Consider the following 16,948-nt stretch of genomic DNA (forward strand, 5'->3'; position numbering starts at 1 on the left):
ACATTCACACAACCACGTATCTTTCCATTTCCACAACTATCACATTTACAACCATATAATAAAGTTTCCAATTTTTAACTACATCTACCCATCTGGGACTTCATTCAACCATGGTATCAAATATTGTTCAACAAAATCATACCTATAAACAAAGTCAAATCTAATCTAAACATCATTCACTATAAAGAATAAATTCTAATCTTTTATTAATCAATTGTATAAGCAAGTCATCCATCCAATGTGGCAAGTTCATCTTTTGTCAAATATGGCCGCTAGTTTTGAATCTCATCCATCAATCGGGCCTTGTTATCCAGCACTTGATTCGGGTTTCCTGTCTCGTTTGCCTCTATACAGTCTCAATGATGTTTAGATTATATTTGACTTTGTTTATAGCTATGATTTTGTTTATTAGAATTTGATACTATGGTTGAATGAAGTCCCAAGACGTAGTTAAATTTTGGAAACTTTATTATATGGTTGTGAATTTGATAGTTGTGGAAATAGAAATATACATTGTTGTGCGAATGTATGGATATTAGTATGGTGTGAACTTAGAATACATTAAGTTACACCTCTAAACAACTGTATGAAGAATGGGATTTTGTACACTGGGTGTATGAGTCATGGACCATAAATCGGATCTGAGATTGCGCATTCTATATCCAAATTACGAAGTGTCACAGGTACTACCCCGGCTTGTCCCAGCTGGGCATAGAGCAGGGGCTTTAAGGGGCCATTGTGATATATGGGTTTTATCCACACCATCCATCCATTTTAGGTTATAAGCCCAGCATTGAGCCAGATCCAAGGCTCGAGTGGACCACAAAGTGGGGATTAAATGCCTACCATTGAAAACTTCTTTGACCACAAAAGTTTTGGATAAGATAATATTTGTATTTTCGCTTTGTCCAGGTTTAGATGACCTTATGAATTATTTGGATGGTAAATAAACATCTTGGTAGACTCTAAGAAGGTTTCAACGATGGGTGTCATTATCACTTATGCTAACTGTGGTGCGGTCCACTTGAGCCTTGGATTTGGCTCGTTTCTGGGCTTATACCCTAAACTGATATGGAAAAATGGATGCACAGAGTGGATAAAACCCATAAATCACAGTGGTCCCTCAAAGCAACTATGTGTACCAAGCTTGGGGAGAGGAGGGTAGTACCCAATCCGCGTCCATTTCAGATTGTATGTGTGTCAAGCTCTTGTTTCCCACAATACATGATTTTAAAAATCTTACGCATGATTTTACATGGCATGGACCACTTGAGTTCCGTAACATCTTGAGTTTGGAAGTGGATTACATACTAAGAAACTTTGTGGGGCCCATCGTGATTTATGTCTTTTATTCACTCTATTCATCCATTTTACCTGATAAATTTAGGGCATGAGACCAAAATCAAAGTATATCCAAAGCTTAAGTGGATCACATGTAGACACCTTGCCCAGGGTTGGCAAGTTGATCAAAGCACAATAGGAACTACATTAGTCAACCTAGTCGAACCCAGTCAGAGCCCAGTCAAACCTAGTTTAAGCCCAAACTAGAAGCATATTGAAAGCTCAAGTGGACCACATGTAGACACCCTACCCAAGGTTGACAAGTTGCTCAGAGCATAGTAGAAACCACCTTAGTTAACTCAGTCAAAGTCTAGTCAAACCCAGTTCAAGCCCAAGCCCAGGTCCATTAGTATTTAGTACCACGATAATGCAAATCCAAGTGAAATAGGGGGAACGAACCAGTCTAAAAGTACCCCTGTGAAAAATGGAACCCATCCATGTGGTAGGAGGCACACTATTGAAAAAAATGGAACCCATCCATGTGGTAGGCGCCGCATAGTGTGCCGCACGACACATGGACAAGCTCCATCTTTGAAAGGGAGGTTGGGTGGGGTGGTAACATCAACATCCACTCCTTGTCAAGAACGCTAGAATGGAAAATACTCTCATACCCTCACATTGCTCAAAATTATGCCTTCAACCCTCAATATAACCACTCATATTGCACAATGTGGCAGGAGCCAATCCTAACCTTAGGGCCTTTTTACCCTTAGACTTCTAAAGAATTACAAAAAAAAAAAAAAAAAACAACACATAACCCTATAAATACCCATTCTCATTTCATTTCCAAACCATCTCTCTCATCTTCCATCTCACATCACTCGCCATTCACCAAGAGAGTTTGAAGGAGAAGAGATTAAGAGAAGGAGAGTGGGATCTATCCCATCCATCTACTAAGGAATGAAAGAGTGCAAGTGAGGAAGCCCATCTAGCCTTAGGTTAACCTAGACTAGCCTTTGCTTAGCCACCTAAGTCATTAAAGGTCTATCTAGTCCACTCGAGTCAATCCTTGTGACAAACCTCTTCACCCACAATTCCTCCAGCTTTGATCGACTGACATTCGAATTTGCATTAGCATTGTGCATCATCATTTCCACTCCAACCCACCTACTGGTTTAGTTAGTCCAAGTGTATGCTCTGCAGCTCGTCGATATATTGAACCTTGCCCATAAAAAACTCGCACTAACTAGGTTTCGACTGCTTCTTTAAGTGGGTGAGTTAGGGTAGACTTGTCTAACCCGGGCCATCACTTGTTACAAACACCACATTGCCACACTACATTGCATACAATTTTGCATCATCAATGTGTAAGAACCAACCCAATCCCTAATATTTTGTTTAGTCTTGTTAAGTAGAGATCATACACTTGTATGGACAGATAGGGTGCCTAACACATCTCTTTGTAACCGTGGTCTTGTACCTAAAATTTTGGTCACATATCAGGAGTCATTTTAGGATAGAGAATCCAATGATTCCATCTCCTGAGTTATCTACAAGGTCTAACTGTGGAAATCTGAGTAATTGGCTAGTGACAACTCCAACTCAAATATAATACCCCCACACCTCAAACATACCATGAAAGCCCTTTTAAGGTACTCATGAGTGTGATCCGCACGCAATCCAGCATCCACACCATAGGAAACAGTGTGAATTGAACAACTACATTTGAAAACTTCTTGGAAGCCATAAAAGTTTTGGATCAAATTGATATTTGTGTTTTCCCTTCATCTATTTCTGTGTGATCTTGATGAACGAGTTGGATGACAAATAAACATCATTGTGGGACCTAAGAAGGTTTCAGCAGTGGACATTATTATTCCCATTGTTTCCTGTGGTTTTTTCCACTTGAGCTTTGGATATGCTTCAATTTTGGGCTCATGTCCTAAAATGATCTAGAAAAACAACTAGATGAGATAGATAAGAAATATACATCCATGGTGGCCCCCACAGAAAAATGAAACCAATGATATGCCTTCGGGATAGATGGTTGCATATGGATTAGAAAGACGTATTTGTGTAATGTAACACATATACATGTAAAGCTGGGTGAGACCAAGTGGTTGGAATGGGCTAAAATGACTTGAGCCCAGACATGACCCAAAATTACTCGACCATGCATGCAGGGCCCAAGCCAGCCCTCGGGCCAAGCTAGTAAGCCCAAACATGGCCTAAAGTCGGGTTGGGCTGGCTACCTGGCCCATTGCCACCCTCAGTTTTATGATTGTAAACACACCACATAGATCGCAAAGATACTATTCTTGAACTAACTAGCAAACTCTTTATAAAACCACACCTGACCTCCTTAATCGCCATAGGATGGTCGAGCTAATTTTGACGTAGGATCCCTATCTCATCCCCGACAAGATCAATAGACCCGATCCTAATATTGCTAACTCCCGATACCGTAATAGAGGTGTTTAGGAAGCTTTCCCCAAAACTAGAGGTGGGCGGGTCGGATCCGACTTGACCGAACCGGTCAGATCCGATCCAACCTAAACCAAAAGCCAGGGTCGGGTCGGATGGAGTAGACCCACTCAAATCCGAAGCCAAACCAAGTTGAGTTCGGGTCATGTAGCAACTCGATCCGATCCGATTTGATCCGATCTGGACCAGAATCCGAATATATAAAGTTAGATTTCACTCTATTTTTTCTAAACCTTTACCCTTCTTCTACCTGAACTCTAACCCTATTCGGAGCCCGAACCGACTTCCTCTTCTTCCCTCCTTTCTCTCCTCCTTTCTCTCTCTCTCTCTCTTGATTTCCCTCTCTCTCCTCCTTTCAGGGGTTCGTTGACCCTAAAATTTGGTAGGTGGGTCATACCATGGGTGGAACACACCTCCACAAAATTTCAGGATTTTTAGACAACTAGAAATATTGTAATTCATTTTAAGAAAACAATCTGTCCTGAGATACTACCTGATCTGAATATCCTGTTGTGGTGGGCCGGTCCAGCCCTTCCCACGGTGTGTACAGGTGTCCATTGGCCCCAAAATTTTGTAGGTGGGTCCTAACATGGGTGAGCCACCTCCTTGCAAAATTTTAGAATTTTTGGAGTGGTAAAAGTATTTTATTTAATTCATACAATTTATGGATAGCAAGGTTGCAGAAAATACAGGTTGTTGTCCCCTTTTTGGATCACCCATGGAGTGGGCCCATGCCATAGAAATCAAGGGAAAGTGGTTGGGTGAGGTGCCTCTGCTGCTGTACATCAAGGTGGGGTCCACATCAGTGGCCCACCATCCTAAAACATGGCCCACAAAGGGGCTTTCCAAGCCCATATACATGGCTGGACGGTCGCACATGTTGGACTGTCCAGGCCCTTGGGCCCATCCCTTGGGCGTCCCAAAGAGGGGCTGCTAGGGGCGGTTTTTAGCATACATTAGGGTGGGGTCCACATGCCAACGACCCACCCTCAAATCCTTCAAAAACAATTCAAACATGAGGGCTAAACACTTCCCAAAAATCAGCAACATAGGCCTGTAAAAAAATTCTGGACAACAAGGTATATTACTGCCTAGTGCAGTCCACAAATAAAAGTCCAGCAAGAAAATCCTCACACACATTAAGGTGGGGCCACCTACATGGGCCACACACATCCGGAACGTACTTCCAATCGACCCAGGCCTTGCACGTGAGAATGGATAGCAAGGTGGATCTCCACATGTCCAGTAAATGGGACATGGGGACGTCCCATCAAGGGTGGACGGTTGGATGTGTCTTGCACATCAGGTGGGCCACCTTGATCAGCAATATTTGGGAGAAAGAAATAGATAGAAAGAGAAAACAAGACAGAGAGAGATCGACCATACAAGAGGGATTTCGCCACTATAAATCCCTTACGCACAAAAAAGAACCAATATACATTGCTCATCTTATGGATCTATGCATGCATGGACTTCCATAATAAGAATCTGAGGTGGGGATGCCATCCCCACCATAAAACGAAGGTCTAGATGACCTTGGAAGGGCTGAAATTATGAAATACATCATGATGGGGTCCATGGAGGATGGCCCCATCATGGAATGACACATGTATGAAGGATGGCCAATGGCCACATCCAAGGGGTTAGATGGGATCCCCACCATGGATTGGTGGGTCCCACTTGTCCCATACATGAAGAAACAAAAGAAATAAGAGAGATGAGAGAAATCAACACTAGTGGAAACACTCACCTTGGATTTTCAAGCTTCTACCATCACTAGGGATCTCAAGCTCCAAGGTTTAAGATTCAATGGTCAAGATGAGACTATCGTGGCTAGATGATGGAGTAAAGGAGGGAGAAAAATGCTAGAAAATGGGAGAAGGAGGGCTGGACGTTGGAGAGGAAGAAAGAAAGAAGAGAAATGAGTGAGAGAGAGAGAGAGAGAGAGAGAGAGAGAGAGAGAGAGAGAGAGAGAAGTTGTAGGGAGGTGGTAATGATAGAATTGTAAGAAGGGTAGTCATAGCTATGGGAGGAGATTACTATGCTCATAGGATTTAGGTTAAGCTTCGATAGTGTCTAAGGTGGGTAGTATTTATTCCATAGAATTGTAGTGTGTGTGGGTGATGTGCAAAAGAAATTGTGCCATAGAAGTGGCCCACTTGCATTGCATAAAAAGTGAGCCTCATGATGAAATGCTCATAACTTTTGATCCATAAGTCGGATGGACGCATGAGACACGTCGTTGGAACCGTAACGACGATACGAACAAAATAGCATATGTCTAGGTTCGATCCGAGTCGTGTCTACGTGACCGAACTTAAGGATGACCGCAAATACAATTCGAGGGTCGCAGGTTGCCAGAATTTAATCAGTAGGACCGTGGGACCAAAATGAACGAGATGCATACTCACACACACTCATGCACACATGCAAATTCGGGTCGGGTCTCACAGTTAGGTCTGTTGGGTTTAAACCTAATAGATGCGGCCAACCAGAACAGACACATTTCTCTAGTTTAAAACGAAAAGGTGCAAGTACGAGTACTCTCGTAACTAAAGTCCCGCGAGTACCCATACACACACACCCATGCTAGTACACTCGCACCGCACCTGCACCCGCGCCCACGGAAACGCGCACACGAACTTGGCACAGATCAGCTCGGCGCGCGCGCGCATGTGGTTAATGACATAGATTAAAGCTACTGGCATAGCCCCACACAGGACCAAATTCACATGCCACCTGAATGAGGCTCAAGCCCCAAGGCAAAAAGCCTATTTTATATACAAGAGGATTTACTTTATCAAATACAATGTGGAACAAAACCTACAATCCCAAAATATCAAAAATTTTTAAATATGGAGGGAAACTGAAAATTTGAAAAATCAAAATTTTAATAGTTATTTTGAAACAAAATACAACAATTCAAATATTTGATTGCACCATTTGGATTACCTTAGAAAGGTATTACACAATTAAGAAAATCAAATTGATGTGAGTAAGTCATGTAGACATAGAAACCACATTTAGTGGCAAGCACCGAACCTCTCGATCACTCTTTCTTCGAAGGCAGGATGAAGGGGTCGGGGCGTTCCGCGGGTGGTGTTCACAAAGATGCAAGGAGAATGTAAGGGAGTTGCACATGATGGACTGACTCGATGCCATTAAAACGTTATGATGGGCCCCACAAGTTGATTTTTACGATTAGCTTGCCTAAAGTAGACACGTTTGTATTGGATTGGGCCATCTTCTAGACGCGCTATATTGGAAGCGGATAACGTTTTCCGGCATTTCAACCGTAACACACTCCCTCTTTCAACAGCGGCGGCATTTCGAAAATTTTCATTGATAGACCTCTCTCTCAATGGCCTCTCTGCCATTTCAGCAGACAATAACCTACTCCTCCATTCTCAATCCTAAGGTCAGATCTCCTCTCTCTCTCTCTCTCTCTCTCTCTCTCTCAAATCTATAGTAGGAATTTTTGCATGTAGTTACTATTTACACCCACCCTAACTAATAAACCCCCCACAAATTTCACTTTTGGTATTACAATTCTACAAACTTGTACTATCATCCACTAGAAAAGGGTGCATTCATCAGTCAGGATGGGTTTCACATATCAATTCACATCTTTCCATCTTACATTTCAATTAGAAAATCACTGTTTCAAGCCACCCTGATTGATTTTAAAAACACCCATTTTCAAATTCTTGGAATTTAAATAGTACACTTTATGTACTGTTTCAATTCCACAAATGGGAAATTGGTGGGTGCATATCAAAAAGGGTGGATGTAGATATCGATTCCCCCGTTGTGATTATTTTCTCTGTGTGAGTGGAAGCAGTTGAAGGATTTCTTCCCACATGGTTTCTTGCAACCGCCCAACAACACTTCAGTTTGTGATGATATTAATATGAAGAGTGTGATTAAGAAGAGGAGCATTCGATCAGTTAAAGCTTCTTCCGTCGAGACACCTCCATTCAGATTGTTGGAACCACCTAATGCTGATGATTCGTCTTCTGAGGTACCGTACAACCCATTACCGGTTATTTTATTTTATTTTAAATCTAGATGTCTTGTTTGGTGGTCCATTGAGGTCTGCTAATTTGTGTGACCTTGCTGCTCTAGTGGGTGGAGCTATGGGAACCATGTGAATAAATGGGTGGTTCCCCACTAGGAGATGAGGGACCACCTGAATTGGTAGTCTGATTTGATGGTCAGCCGAGTTGTACTGATTCGTGGGGTCCCCCAGCTCTGATAGGCCAAACAATGGGACCTATTGAAATAAATTAGCAGGTCAGTCTTTTTCACCATTGTATTTTGGTGCTGTACAATTTCTTCACTAATTCTTGTTATTGAGGACTATTAGTTCAAGTGGTTCCTCAGTTCTGATGGGTGTTCATTTGGGACCAATGCAAATGCACAGGTGGGTTCGTTCCCATACTTTCTGCCAAGGAGAGCCGAGAGTTCACTGTTCTACTTTTTCATTTCGTTTTCTTGATGATTTCTTTTTTGGGCAGCAGTTGGAGCCTGCAGATCCTGATTTCTACAAGATCGGCTATGTCCGGAGTGTTCGTGCTTTTGGTGTGGAATTTAAGGAAGGTCCTGATGGGTTCGGAGTGTATGCCTCCAAAGATGTCGAACCACTACGAAGAGCCAGGGTGAGTTTTCTTTAGATTGAGAGCTTGGCTGGCCTTATTTTTAAATATATTTCTCTATCTCTCTCTCCCACAGAATTGGTGTTTAATTTCTTTCTTATTGGGAAAATATATTTTATTAAAATGCTTCAAAAAAGGGAAAAGGATACAAAGGAAGCTAGATCCATCGAGGCAACATATATGAGTCCTCTATGCAAAGAGAAGATCTATAGACCCCATCCTTCTCCAAGGAATTGGCAATGCAATTTGACTCGCCGTTGATACTCTTAAAGACGATCACCTTCAATCGAGATAGCAATCCCAATTCATTAAAGATGAAAACTAGTTTCCATGAAGGAGAAGAAGCCCTAGACGCCCAAGCAATTGCATCTTACAAGTCTCCCTCAACTATCGGGTGTAAGAAGAGAAAGACAATAAAGTGCAAAAATCTTGTGTATACAAAATTAAAATACACAACTATTACAAATCACAATTACACCTTACACTTATAAGTTACACATTCACACCTACAAGACTCTCTACTAAGACTCACAATTAGCAACTACACTAATAACGCATCACACAACTATAAGTACTCACACCTCACAACCCAAAGCTACTCACATGTTCTCACTACCTCACTTGTACCTCACGTATACTCACACTTCCTCACAACTTCACTTCACTTCACTTCACTTCATCTACAACTTCACATACGACTTTTACATCATTGGGGCAAAATATGACGTAATTGTCGGATGATGTTAGTTGAGATACAGACAGTAGATTCTTCTTCATACCTGGTACGTCGAACACTCGTTGTAGTTGTGCTTCATTCTTGCTGAATCTGGGTATGCAAGTAGCTTCCCCTATGTGAGCGATTGGTAGCCGTGTGTTGTTGCCCGTAACAACTACCTTGCCGTCGTCTTACTTGGTAAAGGTCGCAAACTTTGATTTATCTCCTGTCATGTGATTCAAACATCCTGAGTCAACGATCCAATATTAATCATATTTGATGTCTTTAGGATTAAAGGCTATAGTAAGTGTTATCTCTTTGTAATTCTCAATAGCGGCACCAAATGCTACCTCTTGGTTCCATGAAGTAGTACATCTAGCCTTGTCCAAACTTGCAGTCCGATCTCAGTTTTTACCAGAGAGGCTTGTTGATGCAGGACATGAAATTCAAATATGATGTGTAAGAATTCAGGCTTAAGATCATATTAGTTCAGAAACAACTACACAAATTCCATATCCCACATGAAAGTCCAAACTTTCAATTAAGGGGAATCTATGCGGGTCCAGGCCTACACAGGCTAGGACTGAAACAATAAAAATTATAAGACAAACGATACTCAAAGGGAAATAGAATTCAGCCACACATGCATAGTAATCAACCCCTAATCCAAGGGATTCCCCAATTTCAATTCGAGGAACCCTAGGATGAGAAAAAAGGGGAAACAAATTATGGATAATGCAAACTAGGACTAGGGTTATGAAACTAGGTAAGAAAAAGGAAAAGAGAAGGAAATCTTGAACCTGGAACAGATCCCGAGTGCGGGCAGTGGGGCAGGGTACCGGCACACGTGCGTAGTAGGTGGCTGCACGTGTGGAGGAGGCCCAAATCCGAAAAGGGACTTCTTGGCCTTGGTCGGCTAAGGAGGTCTCCAAACCTTCCAAATTTGATGGCGATTCGACGTACGGTTGAGGCGCGGTGCTCCGTCGAAGTTTCAGCCTTCCTGCAGGGCCATATTCTGGAAACTGGCTGTAGAAAGACAAACAGTCGCAAAACAAGTGGATTTGAGGCGAAGATGATCGACGGAAGGATAAAATAAGATGGAGGGGCGGATTGGGATAATTGTGGCTTCGCACCATGATAGTTAGCCTCGAAAAGGGAGGGCTTCGCACCCACTAGAATTTAACCCTTCAAAAAGGGAGGGCTTCGCACCCACATGAATTTTTCCACAACTCAGAAACTCAAAATAGTAGAAAAAAAACTGCAGAAATTTTTATCAAACTTGAATGAATTAAAAGAACTACAAGGGGTGCCTATTTATAGGGAAATCCTATACCCCAAAACTCGCGCCATGTGCGCAACTTATTACTTGACGATTAAGTAAACCAAAATAAAAACTAATCAAAGAAATCTAAAGCATTCATGATATTCTAAATAACATAAATAATCAAAACTTAAAATATGAAATCAATCCGACTAGTGGGCCCTGATCATGAGATCCTATGATGGGCTTTACTTGATTATCGGGCCCACTATAATGAACTACAACTTCGTCTTCTGACTAGGAAGCCCTCCCTGGACGTCGTCATCGAGCAAGATCGACGGTGGGGCTCTCCCTCTCATTCCGTACGTGCATAGGGGGCGGCATGCGTGCGTGTACGCTCGTGATGTCCTCATCACTTGGACTTTTCGATCTTCTTAGCGCTCGCTCTGGTGACTCATTGTAGTCGCTAAATTTACTTCTTTTGTCCTTTTCTTTTGTAGCTACAGTCACAAGCAAAGTGGTCCATCTTACCACAATTATAGCATTTGACGTTTCAGTGTAAACTCATTTGTTGTCAATTACCATATATGTTGTTTCGCGAAACCCCCCCTGGTCGAGAGCTTCCTTTTCGCGGAGTAACCTCAACAGTCTCTAATTTCTTTGGTCTCGTGACAGATTTTTCATTCCAAATCAAAAGTGCTTTTTCTTCATCTTTATTGAAACATCGTTTATATGTTTGGCCAAAGTTTCCTGATTTGCCAATAAGCTCTCGAGCTTTACGAGAGATGGCTGAGTTGGCCAACCCCTGATGGCCGTCATGAACCCGTTGTACTCCGGTCTCAATCCTTGAACGATAATGTGCCTCATCCTGGCCTCACTGACTTGCGAATCTGGATTGAGTTGGGAGATCTCGTTGTAAAAAGTTTTTACTTCCATGAAATATTGGCCAATTGTCATGACCTTTGCATAACCGCTTGTTCTCTAAATATTGGAGATGAGCATCATTTGTCCTAGTAAAGAGAGTTGCCAGTGTATTCCCAGCTGATTTTGGCATATCAGCTTCCCGAATATGCTCTAACAGTTCATTTCAAACTGTTGTCTTCAACACTACATAGTTGTGAAAGTAGAAAAAGATTTGATGAGGATAATGTGAAGAAGAGATGAGAATATTGAGAGAGGAGGAGGAGAGTTTGGGAGAGATGATGTGTTAGGCTTGCATGCCCTAACACATAATATTTTATTATGAAAAAGCATATAGTACACTGCAGGGGAATAGGGAAGTGTGCACATGCACTTACACTAAAAGGACACACAATAAATACAATACACTAGCATTCTCTATACTCCCCCTCAAGTTGGAGCATAGATGTTGATCATGCCCAACTTGTCACGAACACGATGAAGAGCATCTCGACTCAAGGATTTTGTAAGAACATCAGCAAGTTGATCCCCAGATCGAACAAAAGGAGTGACAATTTCCTTAGAAGCGACTTTCTCCTGAATAAAGTAACAGTCAACCTCAATATGCTTGGTTCGCTCATGGAAGACTGGGTTACGAGCAATATGGATGGCCGCTTGATTGTCACAGTGAAGAGGAATAGGACCCGAAGGAGGATAGCCAAGTTCTTCAAGAAGATTGCGAAGCCACACAAGTTCACATGTCGCATGAGCCATAGCACGATATTCAGCTTTAGCCGAGGACCGGGCAACAACTGACTGCTTTTTGCTCTTCTAGGTTATAAGATTGCCACCTAGGAAGGTACAGAAGCCAGATGTAGAGCGGCGATCAAAAGTACTACCTGCACAATCAGCATCGGAATAGTCAGAAAGATGAAGATGACCATGCAACTGAAAGTAGAGGCCAAGACCCGGGGCTGATTTTAAATACCGAAGTATGCGGTAAACAACCGTGAGATGAGAAGTACAGGGAGCTTGCATGAATTGGCTAACAACCCCCACTGCAAATGAGAGATCTGGGCGAGTAATAGTCAGGTAAATAAGCCGGCCTACAAGTCGTCGATACATCTCGGGATCAATAAGGAGAGGACCATCATCTGGTCGAAGCTTCTGTGAAGTATCCATGGGAGTGGTAGCAAGCTTGCACCCTAACATGCCGGTCTCCATGAGAAGATCGAGCGCATATTTTCGTTGTGGCAAGACCAATTTGGATGATGAGCGAGCAACTTCAATTCCGAGGAAGTAGCGAAGAGGACCAAGATCCTTGATTTCAAACTTGGTCTTCAAAAAATCTTTGACCTCCCTCATTCCAGCAGAATCACTACCGGACAAAACAATATCATCCACATAGACAATGAGAACCATGATGCCCGTCGATCGACGACATATAAAGAGAGAATGATCAGCATGACTACGAACAAAGCCAAACTCCAAGAGAGCTTGACTAAATTTTTCGAACCATGCACGTGGAGATTGTTTGAGTCCATAAAGAGCCTTCTTCAACCGACATACAAGTGCAGGGTTGTGAGAAGCAACAAAGCCAGGAGGTTGATGCATGTAAACTTCCTCTGTAAGATCCCCATAGAGAAATGCATTCTTAACATCAAGCTGAAACAAGGGCCATGATAAATTAACGGCCAAGGAGAGCACAACACGAATTGAATTAAGCTTTTAGCCACTGGAGAAAATGTCTCGAAGTAATCCACACCATGAGTCTGGGTGTAACCTTTAGCAACAAGACAGGCTTTATAGCGATCAATTGAGCCATCTGGAAGAAACTTGATTGTATAAACCCATCGACAGCCAACAGGCTTATGGCCTACAGGAAGTGGCACAAGATCCCAGGTATGATTCTTCTTAAGAGCAGACATTTCTTCCATCATCACCTTTGTCCAATCAGGACTCTGAAGAGCATGTGAGAGAGATCTAGGAATAGTCTGTGATGAAAGGGAAGCTGCAAACGACTGAAAAGACGGTGAAAGATGATCATATGAAATGAAATTACTAATGGGGTGTTGAGTACAAGATCGTGACCCTTTGCGCAAGGCAATGGGAAGATCTAAACTCGAGTTAGGAGAGTCACCTGAACCAACATCCAAAGTAACGGAAGGGTAGATGACTGAGCTTGTGAAGATTTATCTCGATGCTGATACACCTGCAGAGGCTTAGGCTCACCCATATCACCAACAGGATGCTGAATAGAGGGGAGAGGAGTTTTCCCATGATCACTAGTGGAAAGAGGATAAGAGTTATACTCCCCCTGACGCGCAAGAGGATCACAGAGGGATCGGCCTGGAGAGGAGAAAAAAGAAATATCCTCAAAGAAGGTGACATCGGCAGAGACATATTTCTTGTGAGTCAATGGGTCAAAGCATTTATAACCTTTCTGACTCCGAGTATACCCTATAAAGACACATTTAATCGCCCTGGGACTAAGTTTATCATTACTCCCATCCAAAATTTGAACAAAGCATGTACAACCAAAAACTTTAGGTGGTAGAGGAAATGGATTATCACGAGGATACAAAATAGTAAATGAAGATTTATAAGACAGAATATGTGAGGGTATACGATTAATAAGAAAAGTAGTAGTTAAAAGAGCATCACCCTAAAAATGTTTGGGTAGATGCATACCAAGTAGAAGGGTGCGAGCAACTTCAAGAAGATGACGATTCTTTCGTTTTGCAATACCATTTTGTTGAGGAGTGCGAGCACATGATGTTCTAGATAAAATACCACGTTCCTGCAAGAAGGACAGAAAGGCAGTAGACATGTATTCTCCCCCATTATCAGAATGGAGGGATTTGATGGAACAGTGAAATTGAGTACACACTTCATGATAAAACACTTTAAACGCATCAAACACTTCACTTTTAGATTTCAAAAGATAAATCCAAGTCATGCGGGAATAATCATCAATAAAGGTAACAAAATATCTAAATCCAAAAGTCGAGGTAACCGGAGCTGGTCCCCAAACATCCGAGTGAACCAGAAGAAAAGGTTGAGATTTTCTCCCAGAAGAGCTAGGAGGAAACGTAGCACGATGATGTTTAGACAATTCACAAATATCACAGCATAATGGTTTAGTGACAGGTAAGGAGGGAAATAAAAGTCTCAATCTAGCAATGGATGGGTGGCCTAAGCGGCAATGCCACCGAGTCATGGACTCTTGATCTAGAGAAAGGGTACAAGAAGCGGCAACAGGTGTATCATTGAAAAGATAAACGCCTCCTCGCTCATGCCCCCCACCAATCACTCTCTTCGTCTGTAGGTCCTGAAACAAACAATAAGAAGGAAAGAAGGTGATGGAACAATTGAGTGATTTAGTAAGAGAGCTAATAGACAATAAGTTTAATGGAAAACGAGGCACATGCAATACGGAGGACAAAGACAAGGAAGAAGAGAGAGGGATGGAACCAATCCCAGAGATGAGAGATTGGGTTCCATCTGCGACTGTGACATACTGAGTGGGAGAAGAAGAAGAATAAGAAGAAAAGAATTGCAACTTACCAGTCATATGGGAGGAAGCTCCAGAGTCAATGACCTAGGAGGTAGGAGAGGATGACGCAAGAAGGGCAGTACCTGACTGGGCCGAAGCTGCGTGAGAAGGCTCAGGAATATCCCGAATGTGAAGCCGCATAAGGGCATCATATGCCGCCCGAGAAATAATAAGAGACTCCCCTGAAGTAGACTGCTCAGCTGTCGGGGTGGAAGACTGTGTCTCAAAAGCAACAGTGGAAACAACAGAAGCAGCGGCATACGTAGGACGACTATGTAGCTGCCAGCAATAATCAATAGTGTGATTAGTTCCACCGCAATGTGAACAAATGTGGGAACCATCACGTCCTCGTCCACGTCCACCATGACCACGAAGACTACGGCCGTCGCGACTGCGATCTAGATCGCTGCCTCTACCACGACCACCAAAACCAGAAATGCGCCCTGAGTTCAAGGATGGTACCCAAAGACCAAGGGAGGACTGATCGCCAACAAGATGTGCCGAACGCTCGGGTGGCACAAATGAATGAGAATGAAGAGTAGAGATCATAGTACGCTGACACATGGCATAGACTGTCCTCAATGGGGGAAGAGGATCCTGCATAACAACCTGATCGCGAACGTGAAGATAATCAGAACTCAATCCAGCGAGGAACTGCATGATACGAGTATCATCCCGTTGCTTATGAGCATGTTCATGATCCTCTTTACATTTGGAAGGAAGAGGCTGATACATATCCAACTCATCCCATATACCCCGAAGCATCGAATAGTAGTCTTTTAAGGATCTGGAGTTTTGTTGAAACCGACCAATTTCTTGAATAAGCTAGAATACCCGTGAAAAATTCTGAGATTCTGAGAACATATCATGAAGCGTATCCCAAATGCCTTTAGCAGAGGATAAAAACATCACTAAGTGGCTAATCGAGGAATCCATGCTATTCAACAACCATGCAATAACTTGATAATTCTCCTTTGTCCAAGACTTGTAGGTAACATCTGTAGAGCTTGGGGAATCATCCAAAATATACGATAACTTGTCACGGGCTCCTAAAAATACTTTTACAGATTGTGCCCATTAAAGATAGTTGTCACCATTCAACTTAATGGAGGTAATCTGCAAGGGGTTAGATTCAAGAGACCCTATGCCAAGAGATGAGGGCCCTTTGTCAGCCATGATAGAGTCCAAGAGAAATAAACCTATGCCAAGAGACCACCTATGCCAAGAAAGATTGATTCAAACAACTCTATCTCACTCAATCCTTCAACATAACAAGAGATAAACCTCAAACAAATATCAATCATCCAAAATACCATGAAACGCAGTCAAATAGGGCCTGATCGAGTGAAAAACGGCCCAGTCGCACGCCCATTTGAGGTTAAAAACCTCTCAAACATTTATCTTGAGTAAAAAATCCACCATGGATAGCTTGGGAGGAAGATTTCGGCCCATCTTGAGCAAAGAAACCGAAGAAAAGCTTACCGATTTGAGGTAGATCGAAGAAAAACGGAATCTGGAACCGATTTTCGAATTTCTCTATTTCGCCCAAAAAACCATGAAATGAGGTCCAATAAATTCTGAAAAAATCATGACAAATCTTCTAAAATCAAGATCTATCAAACCCCTAAACTTTTAGCTCAAACAGAGCCCATGCGTCCGTACAACGCTTACGTCAGCCGTACGGCTGCTGACGTCAGCAAGGTGACGTGTCGCCTCTCAACCTGTTGGATGCGGAATGCCTTGAACTTGCTCTGATACCAAGTAGAAAAAGATTTGATGAGGATAATGTGAAGAAGAGATGAGAATATTGAGAGAGAAGGAGGAGGAGAGTTTGGGAGAGATGATGTGTTAGGCTTGCATGCCCTAACACATAATATTTTATTATGAAAAAGCATATAGTACACTGCAGGGGAATAGGGAAGTGTGCACATGCACTTACACTAAAAGGACACACAATAAATACAATACACTAGCATTCTCTATAGTGAATGTGTAACTTATAAGTGTAAGTAAGGTGTAGTTGTGATTTGTAATAGTTGTGTATTTTAATTTTGTATACACAAGATTTTTGTACTTTGTTATTTTTTCTCTTCTTA

The 16,948-nt window shown here is 42.3% G+C and overlaps 1 protein-coding gene across 3 annotated transcripts in view; it reads left to right on the forward strand.

Annotated features, from left to right (window-relative positions):
* Positions 1 to 6,987: 6,987 nt before the first annotated feature.
* LOC131221128 (protein PLASTID TRANSCRIPTIONALLY ACTIVE 14) overlaps positions 6,988 to 16,948 on the forward strand; it is a 32,749-nt gene continuing 22,788 nt past the window's right edge. Inside the window, exons 1-3 of one of the 3 annotated variants that reach the window (XM_058216277.1) lie at positions 6,988 to 7,183; positions 7,607 to 7,786; positions 8,286 to 8,423. In XM_058216277.1, the coding sequence (XP_058072260.1) occupies positions 7,127 to 7,183; positions 7,607 to 7,786; positions 8,286 to 8,423 (375 nt within the window). In that variant the 5' untranslated portion in view covers positions 6,988 to 7,126. The remainder of the gene's footprint in view (positions 7,184 to 7,606; positions 7,787 to 8,285; positions 8,424 to 16,948) is intronic. The other 2 variants (XM_058216275.1, XM_058216276.1) reach the window with 2 other exon arrangements.

The sequence above is a fragment of the Magnolia sinica genome, chromosome 12 (assembly GCF_029962835.1).
Source record: "Magnolia sinica isolate HGM2019 chromosome 12, MsV1, whole genome shotgun sequence".
NCBI classification, from domain to species: Eukaryota; Viridiplantae; Streptophyta; class Magnoliopsida; order Magnoliales; family Magnoliaceae; genus Magnolia; species Magnolia sinica.